The following is a 27,520-nucleotide window of genomic DNA, read 5'->3' as shown; positions in this document are numbered from 1 at the left end:
GGTGTGGGAAGGAAAGGGAGTTTAATAGCAAAAGTAAGTGTTTCAATCTTATACAATATTGTTAAAATTAATATAAAAATTACAAAATGAAAAATGTATATATATATATATATATATATATATATATATATATATCTAATAAATAATTACGTATGCAAATTTTATATAAAATAAAAAGAGTGAAAATCGTTTTAGATAATCATCTTTGACATTTATTTGGCTTTTATTTCATTTAATTTGTTATTTTTAATTATTATATTGAATATTTGTTAATATTTTTGTATTCATACAGAGTATGAGTATAATAAGTAAGTTATACATACAAAGTATTTAAAGCATATATGATTATAATAGATCAAACAATTGTTTAGTATAAACATTTAGCATAGCAAAATTATCGTCAATATCATCGCTATCAAAATATAACGGCCGCTATCAGGTACAACATAACTAAAATTGTCATTATTTTGACAATTAAAAGTTAAATGGTCATAGGTGGATTGAGAGAGGATGAAAAGGGAAAGGAATAATAATAATTTTAGTAGTATTAGTTTAATATTGCAGGTTGTTTAGTATGATAAAACCGTCCCATAAACTAAGAATGTAATTAAATAAAGTCAATGCTACTGTAGAGTCTAGCCTTAGCACTCTCTTACTAATGTTATTAAAAAAAATCATCCTATAGTTCATTTGAACATTGAACATTTTGACTTGCTTTTAGTTACTGGTATTCTTCTTGTAAGAAATTTGATCCAATAAAACCAAGGAAATCACGTTACCCACAACAAGTTAATGAATAAAAACTATATTAGAAACCACTATATAAAAGGTAAAACCTATTTTCATAAGAGGCAATCTAAACAGATTCGACCAAACTATACAACGAAAACCAAAACGAAGGAAACGCCTGTACATAATCTCAATAGGATCTTTATCAACATTACGAGGAAATCTATATCAAGGAGATCAATATGCATTCTGACTTATAACTATTTTTTAAAGTTTTCAACAAAAAAAAAAATATTAGCCGATAAAATGTGAAAATAAAATTTTATATTCTGTAATCCAAATGTACTTGATAAATGAAACAATTGTGAATTGTAATTTCGAAAACGCTTTCGCTGGGTTCCACATTTCGATTTACTACAAATTTTAACCAAATCGAAATAATTTAATTATTTCGTAGTACCCACGTTTTTGTTTAACTTTAGCTGATGATTTTTTTCTTTTATTAACCACAGTTGCATAATATTTTAGCACTTTTTTCAACTCGTACTTAAGAAAAGTATATAAACGATTTTATATGTCAGAGATATTTAATTTTATTTGTTAATGACAATCATATGATGGTTTTCGACTATAAAATTGAAACAATTTTCAACATCAAATTTCAAATCGAGTGAATTTCAATTCCAATATCGAATTTGTTCGAAATACAGAACGTAGGCCATTAATATAAATTACAAATTTATTATATACGTTATCTATAAAATATACCTCTATAACATTAATATTATGTTAATCAAACACTTAATATTTCTTAATATCCTTGACAATATTCTAAAAATCCTTGACAATCTTTAACAACTTTTGTAAATATTTAAGATTTTATATATATATATATATATATATAGAGAAAATTTTCTTAGAGATGATTTTCTGCATCCTCCGGATATAATATGAAATAAATAAAATTTTCATATTGAAAAAAAAAGGGATTTTTAGTATAACTATTATATAAGAATACACATATATATACTTATAGAAAAATTTACATTAAAAAAAATTAGGTTAAAAACAAGATAAAATATGAAATAAACTCCTGACAATATAAAAAATATAATATGTACATACTTGTTATATCTAAAAGAAACAGTTGTATCTTGAATTTCAAACAGTGAGCAACATTCTTAACAAAATAATAAATTCGAAAACTAATAAGTAATTTTGTTTAAGTTAAAAATTATTTATTTGATAAGGACATTTTTGTATACATAGTTTGTATATTATGTAAATAAACAGGAAACCGCAAACAAAATGCTGCAAATAAGATATAGAGAAATTTCCGAGAAATAAAAAATATTTTTTAAATAAATTAATTAATTGTATGTATAATTTATCTTAGAGAGCAATATAAAAGTTTGTTTTGTTGAATTTTATTTGATAAATGAGTGAAATTATAAATTTTTAATAAAACAAATTGCATATAGAAATTATAATAAATAATTTGAAGTGCATAGTAATAATGTAATAAGGAATTTTGTTGAATTACTTAATATTTCCTTTAATTTCTCACTAAGTTCTTTTATCTCTAAGGCGACACAATATTGTAATATGGTGATAATGAATATTTTCTAGAAATTTTTTAATATAAAATTACAATTAATAATTATTTTATATTTTCATTCTACATATTTACCAATTTCATTGGAGATATTGAAATTATGGTGAAAATTATTATGTACTTGAAAAATGGAATTAAATTTGAATTTTATTTTCTGCAATTTTTATTTTGAATGGTTCTATTAACAATTCATTTGGATAATATTAAAATTAAATAAGAAATTTAAGTAAAATATTATTTTTTTTTTTCGGGAATTGAATACACAATTGTGTTCCATTTCGAGAAATTTTAAATGCATCCGCACACGCATATATTAATATATAAGAGTGTATACTAGAGAGAAGCATTAGAAACCTTGAATTAAAATTAAAAGGTATGTACATATATGTATGTATACAATAAATAGTATAGAAAATTATTAAAATTTTTAAATCAAAATTAATTATGTATTTTATATTTATAATACACTTAATTATTTAATATTTTACTTTATTATATTCAACCATGAAAAATTAACAATGTTCAATTAAATTTTACTTTCCAAATTCTTAATCTTTTTATTATTATTAATCATAATTTCGCAATGTGCTCTCTTCCTAGATCTTATTATTGTTATTTAATTTTAATGTGCATATCAAAAATTTAATAAATTCTTATTTTAAATAAAATAATAAAAAAAATATATTAAACTGTAAAATAATTAAAAAGTACTGATCGCATTTGCGTACAATTTGGGAGGTTATGTGACAGCTCCAAATTTCGGATGTTGTACATACTTCTCCACGGTAGAGAGACATAAATAAACTAATTTCCGCAAAATTAGTTTATTAGTCTGCCGGTCTTATCTCAAATTAGTTTATTATCTGCCGGTGTATCTCAATTTCGACAAAATCGATTTTAGTAACCGGAACTTTTGACCGGCAGCTTTTACATTTTTGAAAATTTTTAAGAAAGCATTCAACAAATTAATTTTATATTTTAAGTTTAGAGTGTTAAAACAATAAATTAATAAATTTGTTTTTTTTTGGGAATATAAGTGCTCGGTGACTAATTTAGGGCTTGATTTTTCATACTTATTCATATCAATGGAATTAATTGACGGAATTTCTTGAAATTTAATATTTAAATTCTGTTTGCTACCGAAAGTAACTGACGAATTTTTTTCAGAAAATTCGGATGCCGTAAAATGAATTTCTACTAACAGCCAAATTTACGTTTTTCTAGGTATATTATCTAAAAGCTTATTAGCATCTAAAAGCTTAAAATTTGGAAAAAGTGTTAAAAGGTTATTTTTATAATTTTGTACAACATTTTCGTTAAATTAAACAATACATATTGCGGTCGGTTATGTGCTGACCATATCAATTTTATTTTTTTTATATGAAAATTAAAACCACTAAAATAGAAGTAATAAAAATTAATTTTTAGAAATATAGAAAAAAAACAAGAAATAAACCTACACCGCATTGTTTTAATTTTATTACTTAAAAATGCAAATTCTATTTTTTTTAGAAAAATTCAAATTTTTTTTCCTAAAAATAACAAACATTATAGTGCATTTATTCAAAAAAAAATTTAAATTTTTTCAAAACACAAATTGTTAATAAATCAAAGAAATTCAACCAGTGATGGCAAACAAGAAAAACAAAATAAGTTTCATATGAAATACAATCAATTTATCCTAGAAAAAAAAATCAAAACAAATGTCATTAAAATTGAATATATGTAAATGTCATTCGAAAAAATCTACCTGGTTTTTATTCTTTGTTCTATAATTTTTAATTTGGTTTTTTTTTTTTACTAAGGGAAACATCACGTTTTTCTTAATGTTTGTTTATAATGATTTCTAGTGTGGTTTTAAGAGAAAAAGAGTTCAATCTTTGGTATTTTTAAAAATATTGTCAATATATATATATATATCAATTGTGTTTAATAAATTTGTTCATTTTTTTATTATTATTGTTATTATTAATTTATCACATATTTATCGTTAAATTTTTAAATATAACCATTTGGTGGACCCTTAAAGTCTCCAACAAATTTTTCACTTTCTCAGTTTGTTAACGTATTCCAGTGTATACAGTTTTGTTTTATGATAGCTTGTAGACAAATTGAGTGATAAACAAAGTTCTAATAATAAATTTGTTATTTGGTCTCGCATTATTTTTTGTTTTACTATTCTCCATTATATTTCAGACCAATTTCGAGTTAAATTTTTATTATTTTAAAAATTTAATCTAAATGTTTTTTTTATCTATAATATAATTTGTTGTAAAAAAATTATTAAAATTAACGGGAAAAAGAATAATTTTATAACTCTTAAATAAATGATACAAAAAAAAAACATATGTATAATAAATTTAACATTAACAAAAAAAATTTGTGATATTGTGAAATAACTTTGAAAAAATTGTAAATTGTTATGTGCAAAATACTTATGATACATACATACATACATACATATTACATACATATTATATATGTATATAAAAAATTCAAATGCAAAAAGTACCGCAATTTTTTAATTGTAATTTTTATTTACTTGTATTGAAGTAGAGAATAATTTTTTATTGAAAAAGAATTTTCACAAAATATAATTTCCGTCAAAGCTTCTTGACATCACCAGCCCAAAATTAAAATTGCAATTTCGATTTTGTATTTTAAGTGGTAAGTTGTTATTAATTATTTACACCACATTTAATTTTATGAGTAAATTTAATTATTTGTTAGCTAATTAAATTAATTTATAAAATTATATTGAATGTAAAATTAGAAATTACGTACAACTTATAAATTTTAGAAAATTGCATAAAATCAGGCGAAAAATTTTAAAATTTAAGTTTAAAAAATAAATTTAATTAAATTTATTTATTTCTAAATCCAGCGGTTTTAATTATATATTCACAATTATGATATGTGTTAATCTTACACAGCGTTTTATTATTGAAATTTAATTTTATTATTTTATTTTCTCGTGATCAAATGTAAAATCTTTGTGTATAATGCATACATACAGTACAATTGTTCCGAACATTTAAATTATTCCCAATTTAAAATCCGGAATTTTCTTAATTAACACTGTTTCAATGTACATACATACATATAACAATGAATTTAATAATTATTTTTTGAGTGTCCATAAAACATATTCATTTTAATTAAGAATTTAAAAAAAAATGTACAGAAAAATTTCATATTAAAATTACATATTAAGCAAAACAAAAATATATATTTTTTGTAATTATGTACAGAATTCATAATATACGTCGGTATATACAGTCATACATATGTACAATTTAGCAAGAATATTTAGTTAAAATATTCTAAAATTTTCACATGCTTACTTACTTACTACTACTCATCCGTTCTATTTCCTAATAAAATTTTCATACAATACAAAAATTTTAATTTAAAAAAAAAACGAAAATACAAAAAATAAAAAAAAAAATTATTAATTTTAAAATTGCATCATAGAATTGCACATTATTTATTTATAAAAGAATGTTGTATTTAAAAAAAAAAACATGTTTCAGAATTTAGTTTAAAAAAAAAAATGCTTTTTTCATTCAAAAATTAGTCTGGCTGTCTAACCGAATAAAAATCTCATATTTTGATTGAAATCCAGATCACGAATTTTTTTTTATCATATAATTTGGCCTCAAGATGTTCATTTTTTTTTAAACGTTTCGAATTTTATTACATAACAGCTTCCATAGGACTATAAGACATAAATATTGACATTCAGTGGTTTTCCCTATACAAAAAGTATTTGTTCCAGTCGAAGGATAATAAAATTTTATATTTCAACTCATACTTTATCAATATATTGTCAGGCTAATCGTGATATCTTGCTTTTTTAATCTTAATTCACTTTCAAATCAGAATTTTTTCTAATGGATATTACGCACTTTTTCTCAAAATATCAACTGAATCTATCACATTTAAAAAAAAATCAATGAATTAAATATTACTAAACTTTGTACAAATTTTAGAAAAAGACAAGATACGCAATACGGAAAAAATCTTCATACTTAAAAGTTACATTATACAAATATACAAATATATGATATACATTATGCATCTGCTTCTCACTCGGCGACCAAAATAGTAAAATACACGATCATGTCCTATATTAGTTACTAATGTTAATCTGACCATTGGTGCAGTGGTTATGGCACCGGTCCTTTAACCGAAGGGTCTCGGGTTCAAACCTCGGTCAGGTCACTATAAAAATTATATTCAATATTATTATAACTTTTAATACAATACAAGTAATTTTCAAATATTCGTAATATTCGATATTAAAAAACTAAGAAAAATAAACGGTAAATATTAATAACCTTAAATAATTAATATAAATAAAACTACGGCAGGCTAGTCACCTACCTAGTTAAACTCTATGACGCTATGAAACTAGTGCATGAGAAATCATGCACTAGCCCTATGCTCCTTCTAGGAGTGAATAAGGAAAAAAAAAAAATGTTGTTAGTCGAATCGTTTCAATTAATGGTTTCTGAAATTTTTACACTGCTCTTTCATGTTCTTGAAAAACATTTCATTACGTAATAAATTAAAATTCAACTTGAATTGAAAATGCAAGATAATATTCAATTGAAGCCGAATTTTAAATCAAACTTAAGCACAATTTTCTTAAACTGGTTAAAAGAGAGAATGAATTTAGAGAAGTTTTTATGACAAAGAGAGTAACGTTGCAAATGAAATGTAAATGTGTTGACTATTATAAGTAAAGTGTAAGGCTTTGGACAAGTTTGTCAATCTAAATTGTTGTGTTAAATATGATAAAATTCAACAGTTCAAGTTATTTGCATTGCTTAACTTTAAATTAATTTAGGAAAACTCTCTCCATGTCAGTCCTGTTGTATAGTTTTAAAATCAATCAATTAATAAGTTAATTTTTTTTTTGTTTTGGAAAAATGTGCTCATTTTCTTACACTCTATTTATTTGAAAATTCTATTTTTTAATATTTATTATGATTTCATTGTACACAATATACTTACTTTTAATAATAACTGAAAATATTACATATTTGCATCAATAAATAATTTCATCACAATCATTGTAAAATTTGTTCTATTAAAATAGAGAGGAAAAGATATGAGAAGAAGTTCCATTCATTATTTATTTCTTTTTTTGTTGTTCTTTCTTTTTTATTTATTCATCGTCATCATCATAACTTCCTGCTAAACTTAGACTATTTCCGGTACGGTCAATAATAATTTTTTTTTATTTTTGATTCTCAACAATTTCTCTTAAACGTACATAATATGCAACTTATAATATGTTTCAATTTAAATTATATAGCAACTATATATCTATAGATATAAAATGTGTATGTAGACATTAATATGTTTTAGCACTATGTAAAATGGCATGATACGATCGTAGATTATAACCGACCGCATTGTATACAATAAACGAGGTGATGTGATGGTATTAAAGTTCACATATCGGAGTTTTCGGCGAAGAGGCGTGTCTTTGCTAGGGAAGCGTTTCTATGTCTGTTCGTCTGTATGGTAGTCTGCCATAGTTAGATCAGTATCTCAAGTTCGGGAAATCAGATCATTAACAAAAAATTAACAACTACTAAGAGTGATATTTACATTTTCCTAGGAACATTGACTAAAAACTCCTTTCAATCTCTCAGAATTTGAAATGAAAGTTAGGAAAATTTTATAATTTTATGCAATACCTTAACAATGAGATCAGTTATGTGCTGCTCACATCAGATTTTTTTTATTCATTGTGGATCGTATTTATATATGAATTTGTTGTTATTTCAAGAATTTCAGTGCAAAGTATAAAGCTTTTATTAAATTTTTTTAACATCAAATTTAAGTATTCAGACATATTTTTATATTTTAATGTTAAATTTTCTTTTAATAAATTAAATTGTAGCCTTTTTCAGTATTTTTTTTTTTGTTTTCAAATGATCATTCAAAATAAAATATGTATGTATTCTAATTTTCATTGTAATTATTCTTTTAATCCTCTTATACAATGAATAGCACTCATCTTTAGCAAAACAATAAATAATTTTCACTTTTAAGAACTTAAGCTCGTTAATAAATAATACAACTTATAAGCATGTACATAATATAGTGCATACATGTCAGCATACATAATTCAGGAATTGCCTCAATTTTAGTTTTTTTGGCTTTATTTGACACATAATTTCAAAATTCATACTCGTATTGTTAGAAAATCTAGTGTTTATCAATGTAGAAAAAATTGCTAATGCAAACTAAGGTAGGGTAAATAAAATTACATTATTGAAAACAGCTGACTATAATTTTGCAGAACTGTTGTAGCAGAACATATAAGCAGCATTATTTGTTCGTATGTTCAAATTTTATTAATTTTATCCCTTACAATTAAAACCAACGTTAAAACAAACATATTTTGCATCATTTTGAGCCAGAAATTTATGCAAACGTCAAATTTCTACGCAAATGTAAACAAAACTTTTTGAATGCAAAAACTACAACATTACAATATTACGTTTACGTTACTAAATACAAAAGCTACTGCAGCCATACTTTTGTAGTACGTTAACGAAAACTATAATATTGTAAAATTACTGTATATTTATGCTTTGATGAAATTGCGAAGGTAGCCTAATTGTTATTACTTATACATATTATGAACATATTATGTACATGTCAATCGTAAAATAAAAGTTACTTGCTTTGCAAGAAAATTCTTTGGATATGCTGTTAAAACGTTGTTGTCTGTTATAAAGAAAACGCAAATTAAAAAATTTTTTGAAAACATTTTACACATTTTTCAATAATAATAAAAAAAAATAAATAAAATAATAATGAAGATGAAAATGTTTTTGTACTTTTTATGGCCTTAAATACATATTTATAACTGTATACCTGCATCTATATATGATATGTATGATATGTTAGTATGTTCATACATTGTTATCTAAATTTTTCTACATACTTTTGTATGCTTATTTGTATTGCTCTCAATGACGTTTGAAAAGGAAAGTTCGATCAACTTTTTATTCTTGTTTAATTTTTTTTGTTTTTTTTTCTTTGTTTTATGCAAAGATAATAAGGTATTGGAAAAAAAAAATAAAATTTAGAAACGTGCAGTTTGATGAAAGCTTTTTTTTTAAGTATTTTTTATTGCTATTCTTATTTTATCATAGTTATAAAAAAAAAAAATTGCGATTAAAAAAAAGCACATAACAATTGAGAAAATATTTGTCAAAAAAAAAAAATAAAAAAGAAGAATAAAATTTCCCGTTTTATAATTTTAAACAAACACACATACCAACAACAAAGTTAACAAACAAAATATAAAAACAAATTTTTTTTTTATCTATAAGCTTTTCTGCTAATGATGACTCAATTAAAACGGCCAAAAAATTATTAAAACTGTCTAGTCGCTACGATTAATTTCTGTTTGCTTTTTTAATATTATGCCGTTGTTTTTATTTTTAATAATTTTTTTTTTCTTCTGTTTGTTAATATTTTTAAATTTTAATTGCATATTTTAAAAATAATTTTCCTTCATATTATTGAAATATTTAAAACGCAATAAAATATGAAAGATATGTAATTCACCTTTAAATATAAGGTCTAATCAAAAATGTAAAATGCGCATTGAATTCTTTTGCATCTTAATCGAAATTGCAGTTAATAATATTGTCAGTAGCTGATGTCTACATTTGTAGTGCAACCGATATTGCAAAAAAAACAAATGTCACGTATAATTAATAATGCCAATTGCCTGCCGTGTTTTAAATTTTTTTGGCATTTTTGCAGTGTTGCATGATACGATATACTGCTGATTTTGTTTTTTTAAATTGAAATTTTTCAAAATAATTTATTGCTAATGTAGTTGTCAATTTGTTGAATTAAAAATTATATTAAAATTTTTAATTGCGGGTTAATGATCGTCAGATGCACTTTTTGTGGACTAGCATTTGAGATTATCGATTAACACCTAATAAATCCGATTTGTTGCAATTTTTCCAAACATTATTATCGTGAATCGGTTGCACACCGATTATCGATTACAGCACAGTCGTCGTCAAACTTTTGTCGGTTATGGGCAAATACTTATGTACTATGTGAGTATAAGTATGGGTCACTCGAGTTTCTTACATTACCTACTTACAAGAAAAATGACATTTTCAACAGGCTTTATTGATTGTTTTGTTGTTGACAAATAATAAATTTGTATTGAATTTTATGTTCCTATATCTATGATTGGTTGCACTTTACCGACGGTGGGTTCAGTACATTATCGATTCAAAAAAAAAAAAAAAATTATTAAAAATTTTTTTTAAAAAACTTTCGTAAGAAATTGTGTTACTCTAATTTTAATTATGAGAACGTATGTAGATATTTTAGGTTTTTTTTTGGAGACAAATTAATTGCTCTACATAGTTTGTGAATTACAAGTGGGTTAATGACTGATAAACTTAACTGATGTCATAAATTTTAAAAAACTGTATACGAACCTTTTTTTTTGCCTCTTCGACACAACAAAATATTTTCTAATTACTCGGTTAATGTTTCATATCTATGTACATCTTGATATGCATGTGATAATAAATGGCACTGCTTGTAAAAATAAAAAAAATAATAAATAAAAAAATGTTTGGAATTTTAACAGGAAAATATTTATGCCAGAAATTGTTAAATTTTCTTTATTGTCATACTATTTTCATTTTATTTCTTATCAATACCATTTCTTGAACTAATTCTTGAAAATTTTGGTTTGACATCAAAATGCGGCATCGCATAGAAAACATAAAAAGAATTGAAGTATTTTCAAAATTTCATAAGTGAGATGAAGTTTATTATTTCGAGAATTGTATACTCTCATGATTTTCAATTAAAAATTAATTGTGAAATTAATAGAGAAAATAATTCAAAATATAATTTAAATGTTATGGCTTGTCAACATGTCAACATCATCATAAAATTATCTTATTTATGGACTTTTATACTTAGTTTCTACATGTCTAATATTATTTCTTATTTATAGCAATTCCGTTTATGATTTTATTACGGAACCGTAATTAACATACATACATATATGATTTCTAACCACAATTGTATGATTCTTTACCAATTGCTTTTATTAAAGGCCGATTCTCGAATAAAAAATTAAGTTTCATTATTTATTAAAATAAAGTTTATTTTCACTTATGATGTTGGTGTACTTTTTATGCTGAAATTGTTTATTTTTAATTGTTGATTTGATGATTTTATTCTTAAAATTTTTAAGTTCTACGCTGAGTTAATAAAAAAAAATACTAATTATTCTTATTTTTATTATAAATTTTTATATAAATATTTAAAAATATGAATCATTTGTTTAGAATTCTAAATTATTTGTCATTTAAATTTGGAACACTTATTCTTGATATTCCTTAAATTGAAGATTTAAATATAAACTTAAATACGTTATGTGTTAATATTTACAGTGGAGTGTTGCTTAATGAACTATGCTTAAATGTTATTATATATTATATGAGGCCCTTAGTGCATTATTGGCCTATCCAATATTTTTGCAAAAATGAGTTGTTATATTCAATAAAGCTGTAGTAAGGGCCTAAAACTTCTATCTATAATTCGATCTACTCGAAATGTCATTTTTACAAGTAGTCCACTAATTCGCTGAGCGCTTCATATGTAATCTAATTTTTGCTACGATATTTTCTCATGAAATATTTTACCTATTTTGTAATACATATAAGTAAATTTTAAACTAAAATAAATGGCCGCTTTGAATATTTGAAAACTGTAGTTATGTAGTTTGAAAACTAAGCTAACCATTCTTGTAATACAAAACAATTACAAGTAAATATAAATTTAACTCAAATGTAAAAGTATTATAACACTCTTAAGTATTTTATTTATTTTTCTTTGTTTTTCAAGTAAGTAATTATCGCAAAATTTTCAAAAACACTAAATCTATTGATTAATTATTTAAGTATATTTTAAAATATTTGATTTTGTATAAGTATAAGTAAATATATCAGTAATCAATTAATATTTTGTACAAGTAAGTTAATAGCAATAAAAATGAAAAAAATTGCTCAAAATAATAATCAATTTTGCATCTTTGCATTTTAGTTATTATGTAGCAATAGCTTCTCATTTTCATTGAACTAAAAAGAAGTATGGCGTTGTTGTTCAATTAGATTTGCTTCAACTGTTCTTGATTTTGTTCTCAAATTTTTAATACCATTTTTTTTTAACAAAAATCTTAGATTTAATTATCGTAAAATTTTCTAATCTGTAAACAAAATATAAATAAAATCAATATTATTGTTTACAGGAATTTAAAAATTTTTTGAAGAATTAATAAATATTTTGCTGATATTATTTTATATAACAATTTTTTAAACCCCTTCTCATTTATTTCCTAGTATTAAACTCTGAATTTAACCCAAATGATTTCTGCATTATATATTTACGTATGTATAATATGGGCATTTTCGTTTGCATCTTAAACTTTTAGAAGAGAATTGATATTGTTTACTCAATTATACCACACCAATAGTTTATTGAATTTTTGACATAAACATTAGATCGTACATTATTAAAATTCAAATTTAGTTTATTCAAAACTTTCGTATTAAAAGCAAACGTAATTTCTTAAGTTTATTGAGGAATTGCAAAATATTTTCAATAATTTACAAAATTATTTTATTAATTAAATTAGTTTTGATAATTTAAATATTTTCTTTAAATAAGAATTATTTTTCGTTATTAATGAAAATTCAAATATAGAATTTTTTTTTTAAATAAAATATGAATTCCGAAAAGAATGATTTTGATGATAATGCAAATGTTTATATAATTTATGAAATTTATAAAAATGCAAATGCATTAAGAATGTTCGAAATTGAATTTGAAAATGCTTTAAGTATTAATTTCGATTATATAATCATAGAACCACCATTTTTAAAGGATGTAACAAAACAATGGATAATGATTAAAAATTATTTATATAAAATAATTCTTTTGAGTGGATTTTCTTCAATTATATTGAATAAAATATTGAAAAATAAATCAATATATACAATAATTATGGAATCAATTACAATTTTTTGTACATCATTATATGTTTTTTCTCGAATATATCAGATCCATGTTCTAACTATCAAATTGAAAATAATTTAAAAAATATAGAAAAAATACAAAATTTATATGAATTTTCTTCATGTTCTTTAATTTTAAAATTGAAGAAGAAAAGAATAAAATATTTTGAAGAAAGTACAATGTTTATGACAGTATCATTTTGTTTATGCGAAATTATTAAAATATTTTACAAAAATTAATTAAACACGTATTAAAAACTTCCATACCTCGTCTTGAGGCGTCTTCTTCTCATACCTGTACATTTTAAATCAAATGACCTACATATATAAATGAGCTGCGCGCCTACGTAAGGTATTGGAGTTTTTGATTTTAACAGCGAGTAAGTACATTTTTTTCCCTTTTTAATAATTTTGTTTTTAATGTCGAATTTATCTGTTTATATCCAATTCGCATATGAGAAAAGTGAACTAAAAATTTGATAATATAAATTTCTTTTAAAAAAATAACTTGATTTTTAATTATATTGGAATTATAATAGTGATGCCAACAGTCCAAACAAATCTGCATTATGTTCTTTACTGGAATAACTTCTTATGTATGAGTTAATATGTTAATATACCAATATCTGTATAATTTTGACTGTCATGCTACTAGTAATGACAATATAATATATTGAGACAGTGTAAGCTAATACAGTTTTTAATTCTAATAAATAATTCTAAGTAAAATATATTATTAAATGATATAAATAAAATATTTTCATAATAATTAAATATATTTCTCTAATTTCTTGTTATTTTTCTCTTCCATTTTCAGATATGTGCTAAAAAGAAAATCTTAAATGCATTAAAGAATCAACCAAAGGACTTATTTATATATAAAAAATATATTATAGCAATTTAAATTTATATAATACAAAATATTTAAATAATAGAAAAAAAAAATAAAATTAAAAAACTAGTTGTATTTAATAAAGATATTTTTTCTATATTTGAATACAAAAAATATTCAAAAAACAAAAAAAAACAAAGAAGAAGAAAAGATTAATTTTAAAAGCAAAAAAAAGAAAATCAAAGCCATTATAAAATAAAAACACTTTTTATTAATATAATCAATATTTTATGAAAATAAGGGATAGAGATAAAAAAAAATAAAAATAAAGATTATATATACATAATAATTATTGAGAGCCTTAGAAAAACTTATTAAATTGCACTGTGCGTATCCGCCTTAAATGTAAAAAGAAAAACAATATAGAAAGAGAAAAAAAATTTGAATTCATTTTTTAAAAAAAAAAAAAGGAAAACCCAAGCTTAAAATTTTATATTTTCCCGTTTTGTTTTTAACTTTAAAATAAAAATTATAACAATTTTTTTTCTTTCAAATCATCTTAATTTAAATATAAATATCATTTTACAAAAATTTAATAAAACAAATAATATAATAAAAATAAAAAAAATCTAAACATATGATAAAAAAAACACATACATATAAATCAATAAAACAATATCGAAATACAAAAGGATATCATCAATATCATTAAAAATAAAAAAATATTCAAATAAATTCAATTTAAAAGAGATATCATTAAAAATAAAAGGATTGCATATCACGCGGCAAAATAATTTAAACAAGATATCAAAAATTTCAAAAATTAACCATAAAAAACAAAAATTACTTAAACGTCAATTCGAACGATCGTATTTTGTAAAATAAAAATACAATTTAAAAAGTGTGGAAACAACTTGTTGAAATTAATTGACAAGAGAACTAAAATACAAAAACCAAAAGAAAAAAAAAACAAAAGTATCATATTTTTTGTAACCTCAAAAAGGGAGAATTATGAGAGAAAGAAAAATTGTTCACACATAAAAAGAAAAAAAAAAAATTTTTTTAACCACGAAATTTTTTTTCTCAGAGAAAAATTTGTTTTGTTTTGAACTTTTTCCTCGTTATTATCAAAACGACACAAGTGTTGCCAAAATAAGAAAATTTTAAATTTTCGAAAAAACTTTACTTTCTCATTTTTCTTATTTTCAAATATTCATTAAATTATTTCCATTTTGTTTTCAAAAAAAAATTTTTTTAAATTAAATAAATAAATAGAAAACAGAACACAAAATAAAATATTTAAATAAATAAATAAAAAAAAGGAACATTTAAAAGAAAAGGAGTAAATTTATTTTTAGATGCAATATTGTAACAATAGTAGTAACATTACTGGAATGGCTACTTTGTTACAACAAAAAAATAATTGTATGAAAACATTAATTGTTAATAATAGTGCTGTTAGTGTAGTTAATAATAATAATAACAATAATAATAATAATAACAATAATAATAATAATATAAATAATAATAATATTAATGGGACAAATAGTGCCAATATAAATTCTACGTTAATAACAACAACAAATAATATTAATGGCGGTAATAATAATAGTGGAGGTATATTAATTGGTAATACATTTTTATTAACTGGTGGACCACAACAATTACATCAATCATTAAGTAATGGTGCAATTATACAACAATTTCAACAACAACAACATAATCTTATTACATCACCAGTCACTTTACACCATTTTAATCATCATAATTCAGGTATTATTACAACATCATCAGCAGCAACAGCTGGAAATAGATTATTATTACCACATGAAATGGTACATAATTCATCCATACCAACAACAATTATTAATACAACAAATAATATGACTAGTGGTAATAGTCATCAATTAATATTACATCAGCCACATCAACATCATCAATTGTCTGGTTTAATGTCAACAACATCAATAGCATCAACGACAACAAATGATGTATCATCATCATCATTACCTGCAGCAATATCAACATTAGTAACAACATCATTGCCAGCACAATTTGATAATAATTATAATAATTTTTCCAATACTAATACAAATAATAACAATAATAATAATAATAATAGCAATAATAACAATAATCAACAACAACAACAAAATCAACATCATCATCATCAAAGGAGCCATAATACAATTAATAGTCAATATTCTTCTACAACTATAGCTACAACTGCAACAACAAATCCTAGCACTAGATATTTTTCTCAATTTAGTAATAATACTAATAATAATAATAACAATAATAGTAATTTAAATGGTAGTAATAATAATCATAGTTTAATAACCGGTATTAGTAATTTAAATAATTCCTTAACTAATCATCGACCTCATCAACAACAACAACAACAACAACTTCATCATCATCACCCTCATCAACAACAATCACAGCCGCAGCAAGCACTTAATAATTCTACAATCATTAATTCATCACCTTCTAATAATGTAATTAGAACTGGCACAACTGGTACCCTATATAAATTACAACAACATCAACAACAACATTCACATCATCAACAAAATTTACCACCGAATTCATTAGCACTTCAAACAATTAATTCAATTAATAATCACTATAATAACAATAACAATATTAATAATAATAACAATAATAGTAGTAATAACAATAATAATAATAATAATAATAATAATAATAATAATAATAATAATAATAATAATAATAATAATAATAATAATAATAATATTAATAATAATAATATAATTGGAGATATAAACAATAAACCAAAGCAAAACGGTGAAAATAATTGTAGTACATCATCGACATCATCTTTATCATCAACATCGTCTACTATTGGAACAAATAATGTAAATGGTAATAATGTTAAGTTAAATGAAAATAATGCAAATGGTGCTGTTAATAGTAATAATACAGGATTAAATCAAATTAATGAAAATATGATAGATAATGATAATAATAGAAATAACAGTGCTAATGTTGATAGTGCTAATGATGGTGGTATTATAAATTCTACAACAACAGAAACCACAAATATAGAGGAACAAGAGCCAGAACCAGAAATTGATATAGTTATAAATAATGTAGTTTGTTCATTTAGTGTTAGATGTCATTTAAATTTACGCGATATTGCGTTAAATGGTTTCAATGTTGAATTTCGTCGTGAAAATGGTATGGTTACTATGAAATTACGACGTCCATATACAACTGCCTCAATATGGTCATCAGGGCGTATAACTTGTACTGGTGCTACATCAGAAGATCAGGTAAATATGTTAATATAAAATTAAATAATTTTAATTGACTGATTTAAATTAATAATTTCATACGTAAGAAAGTTTTTAAAAATTTTTACGTTTTCAAGCAAGGTAAGGCAAGACATGATCAGATTGTAATAAAATAAATTAAATATGATCGGTGAAAAGTGTTATGAACTATATTGTAAGCAATTTAATTTTAAATTGTGATAAGTTACAAAAAAATATTAAAATTATTTAATTGCAATAATTTAATATTTTATAAAAACCAGGTCAACTATAGTTCAAAACTTTATACTCTCCTAAATTCCATGTTAAATGTATGTTGTACAAAATGAGTATGAATGTAGGAATGTACAAATATTCGCTTTATAAAATGTACAAATATTTCATTTTACATTTTATGTTTTTAGCATTTATTAGTTTTACTTTGTCCGTTCGTCCGACTGTCAGTGAACATTTTTATTTATCTCCCTCTAAAATTTATAGCCCCTAAAAGTCTTAAAAATTCCTTCTACAGACTATTTATTATAACGAAACCACAACCATTTTTTAAATTCAGCAACGCAGAAAGATAAAGACAGTGTGTCGGTAGAACACGGCAGAATTGAGCGTTTAAAAGAAAAAGTGGCTGTCAAAATTAACCGTTATCCAAAACTGTTTTTTTTTTTTTTCAAATTTTTGATTTCATTTTCTAGACGGGAACTTATAGGAGTCTGAAACTTCAGCAGATTTTAAGCGGCACAAATAATTTATTATTTGTTATTTCGTTTTAAGAAAATTTCTTAAACTTCCCAAATTTTTCATAAAATTTCTGTTTTTTCTATTAAAGCGAAATTATAACGGTAAACGTCATGTTGTTGTTGTTTGTATACTTTGGTAAAAAAAATTTTTCAGATGAAAAGTGCTTCTTTACAAACCATTGGTTTGAACTAACTTTATTTTTAATTATTTCTCATTTTTCTTTCATTGTCTCATATGTATGTATGTACTTATGAATTAGTCCAATTTGCAATTTTCCTGTTTTACTTATATAAAATATGAAAACTAAAATTGAGTTTAATAAAAAAACATAATTGAAATTTCAAAAAATAAATTTAAGTGATCTTTTAAGCAAAAACCATCATTCGGTAATAAATTCTTAAAGGCATAAATTTCTCTCATACTTATTCTTTATTTTCAATTATTTTATGAAGTTATGATTTATTTAAAATGGCATTTTTTTTTACATTTTATTAAAATTTATAGGAATTAAAGTCAATTTAATGAGCAAGTGAAAAATAATTTAATAATATATTTATACTTAATTTACAGGCTAAAATTGCTGCGCGCCGATATGCTCGTTGCCTTCAAAAATTAGGTTTTAATGTTCGCTTTCATAATTTTCGTGTTGTTAATGTATTGGGTACATGCAGTATGCCATGGGCAATAAAAATTGTTAATTTTTCTGAAAAATATAAAAAGGATGCTAGCTATGAACCAGAACTACATCCCGGTGTTACATATAAATTAAGGTATCCAAAGGCAACATTAAAAATATTTTCAACTGGAAGTATTACAGTTACTGGTAAGTTATTAAATCACATTGTAATTTTATTGTTGAATTATTAGAAATATATTCGGCATGTATTCTCTAGTTCAACATTTAGTATTTCATAAAATATTTGACAAATTTTAAATATTCTAAATCAACTGTAACACATAAATCACCGAATTTCGAAAGAAATAAAAAAAAATTTGTTTTTCTGTGTCTTAAAATAATTTTAAATTACATTTTTCATTTTATTTTTTTTAGCTGCTAGTGTTGCACATGTACAAACTGCTATTGAACATATATTTCCATTGGTATATGAATTCCGTAAAAAACGCACTCCACAAGATTTAGAATTATTACGTTCCAAACAAGAAGCAGCTTTAGCACGTCAACAACAATCTATGGGAACAACATTTGTTGAAGAAGATGAAGAAGATGAATTTTTACATTCTCATACATTAAAATCAAGCAGTAGTAGCAATAATCATGGCAGTAATCGTGGTATTAATAGTGTTGGTGGTAGTAAAAGTGGAAGTAGTGGAATTGGTAATATTAATCGTGGTAAAAAACGTAAATTTCCAGCATATATGTCAGGTGATGGTGGTGATATTAATGATAATGAAAATGATAACGATGACGACATTATAACAAGAAGACGTATTGGTGAAAGTGGTGGTGGTACGGGTAGTAATCGTATTACTGATGTTGAAGATAATATTTGTGATGGTATAATTATTAGTGGAGATGATGAAGATGAACATCAATTATTACGAGATAATTATGAAATGAAACATCATCATCATGATGATTTTGATGATATTGACGATATAATTGAAGAAGATGACGATGATATTTAAATTAATTTTTTTTTCAAAATTTAAAAGAAGAAAACTGAAGAATAATCTAATTAATAAATAAATAAAAAAAATCAAAGCGTTCCTATTTTTTTGGATTGTTTGGTTTGAAATTTAATAAAAAAAAAAAATGAAGAAACTTAAAAAAAAAATTAAATGAAAAACTATTTTTTAATTAAAAATTTTTTGTTACAATTTATTATTACTATTATTTTCTTTTAATTAATTACGTGTGTGATCCTATATTAAATAAAAATTAAAAAAATAAAAATATTATTATTAAAAATACTATTATTCAAAAAGAAGAATTGAATCAAGAAAACGTGTTAATAAATGATTTCTTATCTTCGATAAATTCAAAAAGTATGTATATGTATAAATGCATATTTATATTAATAAATTTAATAAATATTATAATTTATATATATATATATATATATTATTAATTATAATTATTAGAAATAATAAAAATAAAAATCTGAGTTTTTAAGAGAACGAATTATTAAAATAAAATTAATTTAAACAAATTATTTTATACAAAATTAAAAATATTATTAATGCGAAAAAAAAATTCTGTGAAAATATTTAAAGAAAAAGCAAAAAAAAAGCAAAGCAAAAACAAAATTTATAAATTAAATTTAAATTTAAAAAATTAAAATAATTTAACAAACAGAAGAACAAAATTATTAGATTTAGTAAAAACAAATAACTCAAAATTAGTAGGAAAAAAATTAAAAATTGCAAAAAAAAAAAAAAAACACATACTTTATATTAAAATATTAAAATTATGTGCTTATGAAATTAAAAAATTAATTTATATAGCAAAAAAAATATAAGAGAGAGAACAAAAATATATTAAATGAAAATTAAAATTAATTTTTTTTTTATTGTTTATAAAAGTACACGAAAATTCAATTAAAAATAATATTTGAAAAAATAAATTAAAGAAGAAAAAAAAAATTAAAATTTAAAATAGAAATTTAAAAAAAAAAAATATTTGTTGACAAGGTGACCAAAATTAAATTCTTTCAAAAAAAATTTACCTGATTTATTATCAACTAAAAAATTATTAGAACACAAAATATGTATGTATATAAATATAAATTTATCTATATATATGTATATTATATATAATTATTAATTACACACCATTATACCAAAATTATTACTCCGTATTTTTCAAAATTGATATAAAACAAAAAAAAAAAAAAGATTTATTAAAAAAATTGAAAAAAAAAAAATTCATTCAATGCAAGAAATTAAAATTTAAAAAAAAAAGAAAGAAAATAAGAATATTTTTGTTTTTTCTTCATATTTTGTTATTTCAATTATAAATTTGTTCAGTTTTTAAATCAAATCTACCACCAAACACACCTACATACCATCACCGCCGCTCCCCCGTCCGCCCCACCACCTTCAATTATTGTATTCAAAAAAAATTTTTTCATCTGCGATTTTATTTTATTCGTTCGTGTTAATTTTTTTCTTTTTTTTTTTTTTTGTATATAAAAAATATTTTCAATATTGTTATTGAAATGTGAAGATGACTATCATTCCGAAAACGAAAAAAAAAAAATTCCCGAGTGTAAGTATTATTGAAATTTCTAGCTTCTTTGTTTTTTTTCTTCTTATTATAGTCTTTAAAACAATTTACTCTGTGCCTAATACCTTAGATAACTTTGCAAAATATTAGTTCATATTTAACCAAAATTTTTATATAATCAATATTCCTCTGTCTTCAGGATTCTTATTCTATCCAAATGCTTTGTAATTTCTTAATAAATTTAATTTTCTACAAAATCAATTATTTTCCAAATTAATTTGGAAATTTTTATTAAATAAAAATCATTCGCTATAATTTTGTCCAACAAGAATTTTTACTTTGAATTTCTATTTTTATAATTTTATTGTCAAGTTTCCAGTATTATATAATTTTCATTCATCTATTTTTATTAATTTTTAAGTTAAATTAAAAATTTTAAATATTTTTCTCATATAATTATAATTATGTTGCAATATATATATTACATACATATAATAACAATGTATGCATTGTGAAAGACTAATTAGAAAACTAGAATTTTTTCATCTTAAAATTTTATATAATTTCATGTTTTCGGTATAATGTTTTCCGGTAATAGCGCATATTTAAAAGAAAACAAAATCTTAAATTTGATGTAAAATATAAAATTAAAAAAAAATTAGTATTATAATTGTTGTGAGGAAATTGCGGTTTTGAAATTCAAAAGGACGATTAGAAAAAAAAAATCTAGAAAAAATTTCTTGGTACATACTTAATTTTTTTCAAGCTGTTAGAAATTTTTGTTATAAAATTTATAAGAAATTTTTTTTTTTCAGTTTTTGTTATCACAATATAACTAGAGCTTTTATTTTTAAAAAAAAAACCTAGTAAGACAAGTACTCTTGAAAATTTCTTTGCAAAACTCTCTTTGTCTTTTATGCATTTCTATTGCTTCAAATAATTTTTAAAAATTTTAGTTCTAAAAAAAATTAATAGTGAGAAAATCAAGTGCTACATACTGTATTTAAATTTCAAATTGATAGAAAATAATTTTGAAATAGAAATTTTGAAGAATTTTAAAATTTGGTTTACTATAAATTTAATTTTTTTTGTTATACCCTAAGTTCTTATAAATAATTGTATTATTAGTCCTATTACTAATGTATTATTTTAGTAAACTTATAGTTTTTTTTTAATTTTTGTAAAAATTCTAATTTTATTTTTTATTTTTCTTGTTTTTTTTTTTATTTCAGATGAAACACACTTTTCTTTTCAATTTCCTTGCAACATACATATATATAATTAATAATGTAAATAATGGAAAATAGCAAATATAATTACAATAAAAATGTAGCTATCATCAAAACCATCATCAGAATGAACTGATTTTTATTTGATTTTTTTCGAAATATCAGATAAAATTTGTCAAACATCATCATCCTATTTTATGAAAGAACTTCAATGAAAATTTAAAAAAAAAAAGTTAAACCACCGTCTTTACAGGAATAATAAACAACGAGTCAATGGAAATAGGCGTACCGTATATAAAATTTAATAAATGCAGTTAAAATCACAAAACTTACATAATTTTTAATAATAAAATTTGATCACATTAAGTTTAATTTAAATTTTATTATGTTTTTAAATTTTCAATTAAATTTCTTATTATATTTATTATTAAATAACATGTATTGTATTTTGCAAATAAAATTTAATATTTTTTAATTTTTATAAGAATAGCAATTAAACAAAAACAAAAAAAAAATAATGATTTAAAAAATCTCAATAATTTCTAGTTAAATGTTTTCCAATTAATTTAAAAACTGCAATAATAATAATAATGTCAGATGCAATTAAATAAATAAAAAAAAAATATATTCTAGAATTAATATATTTTTGTTTTGATTGTAATACAAAATAATCTTATAACATGAAATTTTAAAAATTTATTAACTTGTTTCCCTTTTTTTTTCTTTTACTGTACCCTACAGTCATAAAATAAAATTATAATGTTTTATTATATAAAATTATTTATATTAAAAATACAAAATAATAAAGGACTATTAATTATTAGAAATTACTAAAAAAAAATAAATAAAATTATTAGAATCTAGAAATGGGAATAATTATTATTTAAAAAATATATTTCATACATGTTAATTAAAATAAAATGAATAATATAGTTGGTCACAAAATTAAGAAGATTTAAAAAAAAAATATTATTAAATGAAATAATAATAATTATTATTATACAGAAACATTAGAATTTCAATTTTCCATATAATTATAAAAAATTTATTTTGTAAATACTAATTTTTTTTAATCAAAAGCTCGTATCAAAAATTAAAATTTATAATATCATTCAACTAATTAACAATCTTGTAAAATGTTAATATCAAAATTTTGTTGTAAAATATAATAATGTATAATTTTTTTTTTTTATAAATAAAAAATATAAATATTACCCAAATATAATATAAATTTGTCCAAAATATAAATATTATTTATAAATAATATGATACTATGTTATAAGATTTTCCTATTTTGTTAGCTTGAATCATTTTCTTTTTTTTCTGAATTTTAAATAATTTTTTTTTTATTAAAATTATACAGTTAATGTGTTGATGATTGCAGAATTCATCTAAACAAATTATCTATATTTTCTCAATATAACTACAATTCAAACCTAGTGCAGGTTTAAGAGGTATAGCATTTCCAGAATTCGATCCTTAAATAAATCTCTAAATTATGAATACTATAATTGCTACTAAAACAATATGAGCACATAATTTTTGCAATAAAAATTTGAGAAAATATAAAATAAACTAAAACTATTTTAGAAAAATTCATTTAATTAGGATTTATCTCACATGAAAAAAAAATATGTAACCTTATATAATAGAAATAGTAATTATAACTAATTTCAAAATTTTCAATTTTGTTATTTAAACAAAAATTTTCATTTTCTGCCTGAATTTATATATTTAGATATGATTTAAATTCGGAAACTTATATGAAATCGCAGTTTCATCCAAAACTAAATTTAATTAGTTTTAATATTTTTTATTAAATTACTAGAGTTACAAATGCAATTGAAAATTATATATGAAGTGATTCAAAACCAAAAATTAAATAAATTTTTGGTTTTGAAAGCAAATTTTTAAAAAGTTCTCAATTGCAAATTTAGAAAGCTATACATTCTTAATAAATATTTAAATAACTTTGCTTAATTTTTTGTTTAATAAATTGCTATAAAAATTAAAAATCTTTACCTTTATCCATAAAATTCAGTTGTTTATTAATTTTAACTAAGTATTTAAAAATAAAAGTCCAATAATTTGTTTTTATAGCTATTTATATTCACGCCATTTATTTCAATTTCGCACATATGTTATTTAATAAAAATTATTATAAAAGAATATTTTAATTTAAATACAAAAATATTGGTTACATATAAAATAAGGAAATATTTTTATTACTGCTAGGTTTTTGTAATTAACTTGAAAAAAACAATGTCATATTAAAACTAAAATATCACTAGCTAAATTTGTAAAATATTCAAATACATTTTACATATTCTACTTCTACAGTTTCTTTTCCCTTTTGTTTCACAATCCATTTAAATCTTCATTAGGGCGGATTTAATAATTCCCGAAACAAAAAATATAACGTAAGCCTAAGTGATTTTAAAAATTTCTAAATATCTCAATAATGGCAAATACTCAATAAATTTATAATTTGAAATAAAATAAAAAATAATAAAATATAATTCTAATTTGAATTTAGAATGTCAATAAATATTTCTTAAGAAAAAAAATCAATTGAATGAAAAACATTTTTTTAAAAAAAAAAATCTTTTGTTCCATCATTTTTTTAAATTCACAAAATACAATGTAATTTTATTTTTTTTATCGAAAACCTATTTTAGTCAGAAGTCAATTAAGTTTCATTAATTAGTTTAATTAGTTTTTTTTTTTTCTTAATTTGCTGGAGTTTGATAAAAATTTTAACAAAAAAAATTTAAGTATTTTTAAGGGTTATTATATCATCATAAATCATTTAAAAAAAAAATAATAAAATTAATTTAATATTAATTATAATTAAAATTGCTATTATTATGATTAAATAATATTATTATTAAAAAATTTAAATGTATTTATGTATACAGTTTGTTAACTTTTACATAGATTGTAAATCATAAAATTAAAAATCAAAAAAAAAAAAAACACAAAAAAAATAAAATATGAAAAAATCAAATCTTATTATTAAAATTTGAATTTTCTTATATAACAAATTAATTGAAAAATGAAAAAATAAAAAAAAAAAACAAAAAAAAATCGAAATCAAAAAATTTTAATAATAAAATTGGTTAAGTTTTTCTCTTCTCTATATTTGTATTAACATTTTGATATCAAAATGAAATTAAATAATTAACTAATTTTATAATTTGTTTAACCTATATTTATTAAAACAAAATTTATGTATTCAAAAATAAAAAATTCAAAATTATAGTAACAAGTATTTTGTAAATTTTTTTAAAAATTCTAATTTTAATATTATAAGTAAAAACTAGAATTTCAATTTTTTTTTTATATAAAATTTATGTTTTTTTAATAAATTCGATTTTTTGTTAGGCACTAGAAATGTATTAAACATATTTCTTAATATTTCCGTTTATAATAACAATTTACATACTTTCAAAATTGTATTAATTAAAACTGATTTAATTTTATGTTTCAAAAATTTGAAGTTTTCATTGAATTATGTATTATAAATTTAGGTTTTCCTACATTTTTTAGGAAATAAAAATGTAATAATAGGCAGCTACTAATTTAGACCTTATAATGAACCATCTGCGATTAGGATTCATTTAGAGTTACTACGTAAGATTCCTATTTAATAAAATAGCTATAGATAATTTCATGTAGTAGCTTTCAAATTATTTTTGAATAATATCAATTCATATTTAGAGTTGCTATGTAAGACTAGCTATTTTTAATGGTTTTTAAATTATTTTTGAATGGTTATTTAATTAAAAATAGAAAAAAAAAGCTTGATTTTTTTGTTTAAGTTTTCATTTTTTTAATACATCATAAAAATATAATTTTGAAAACTATTTTAAACTCAACTTTCAAATTTGATCAAAACTAGTAGTCCTATATATGCTAGAAAATAAAATAAAGAATAAACAAAAACAATCCATTTATTTAAAATAATTATAGACTTGAAATATGAATTTTATGTGCCTTATTTTTACAACAAGAGAAAAAAAAAGAAGAAAAAACATCAAAAACATTTAAAAAAATACAAAAAAGATTTTATTTTTTATTATTCATTAAAAAATATCCTAATTTTATGAATAACAAAAAAAAAAAAGAACACTGCCTTGAAAGTTTTAACAACCATTTCATTATTTTGTTTTCATCTGAAAGCATTATTAATTAATAATTATTTAATTTAAATATTAATACTGTTTTATTTAAAATTTTCCAACTAGATTTTTATATTACATAAGTGGTTTCATAAATCATTTGACATTTCTATTAAATTTTAAAGTAAATTTTAATTTCTTACATATTTTGTTATCTTGAATTTGGTGAATTTCTACTAACCATTAAAAAAATAATAATACTAGCCAACTTAAATAACAAAAAAAAAAAACATCTTAAAAAAATTTATAATATAATTACAAAAATACAAATTAAATCAATAAATTGAAAAAAAATATATTCATATTTCAAAAGAAAAAAATAATTTTTTTTTTTTAAATTCACTTGAAAATTGCAATCATTTATTGCATTTACTTTTGTTTCTCTTTTAATTTTTCATTGTAAAGTTTCTTTTAGTTACTGCTGTTCTATGAATGAAGAATAAATTTTAAAAGCTGTTTTTTGAAGATAAGATTGGGAATTTTTAATTTATAAGATGTAGCACATATAATTTGTTTATGGAATATGATACATGTGCGAGCAAAGATGTTTGGAACTTATTATATCTATATAGATCAAACTTAAAATAAATTTATAAACACGATAAGTATATAAATTAATA

General features: G+C 21.4%; 1 protein-coding gene across 2 annotated transcripts in view; it reads left to right on the top strand.

The window, feature by feature from the left end:
* Window positions 1-20,060, top strand: part of LOC129605172 (putative uncharacterized protein DDB_G0286901) — an 88,093-nt gene extending 68,033 nt beyond the window's left edge. The window contains exons 1-4 of one of the 2 annotated variants that reach the window (XM_055514761.1): window positions 2,629-2,717; window positions 14,258-17,568; window positions 18,874-19,126; window positions 19,355-20,060. In XM_055514761.1, the coding sequence (XP_055370736.1) occupies window positions 15,631-17,568; window positions 18,874-19,126; window positions 19,355-19,950 (2,787 nt within the window). In that variant the 5' untranslated portion in view covers window positions 2,629-2,717; window positions 14,258-15,630 and the 3' untranslated portion in view covers window positions 19,951-20,060. Of the gene's footprint in view, window positions 1-2,628; window positions 2,718-14,257; window positions 17,569-18,873; window positions 19,127-19,354 lie in introns of those variants that run through there. The other variant, XM_055514760.1, reaches the window with a different exon arrangement.
* The last annotated feature ends 7,460 nt before the right edge of the window (window positions 20,061-27,520 follow it).

The sequence above is a fragment of the Condylostylus longicornis genome, unplaced genomic scaffold (assembly GCF_029603195.1).
Source record: "Condylostylus longicornis isolate FDR11 unplaced genomic scaffold, ASM2960319v2 ptg000013l, whole genome shotgun sequence".
Taxonomy (NCBI): Eukaryota; Metazoa; Arthropoda; class Insecta; order Diptera; family Dolichopodidae; genus Condylostylus; species Condylostylus longicornis.
Note: the sequence above shows the minus strand (reverse complement) of the source record. Positions and strands in the feature narration are given on the sequence as shown.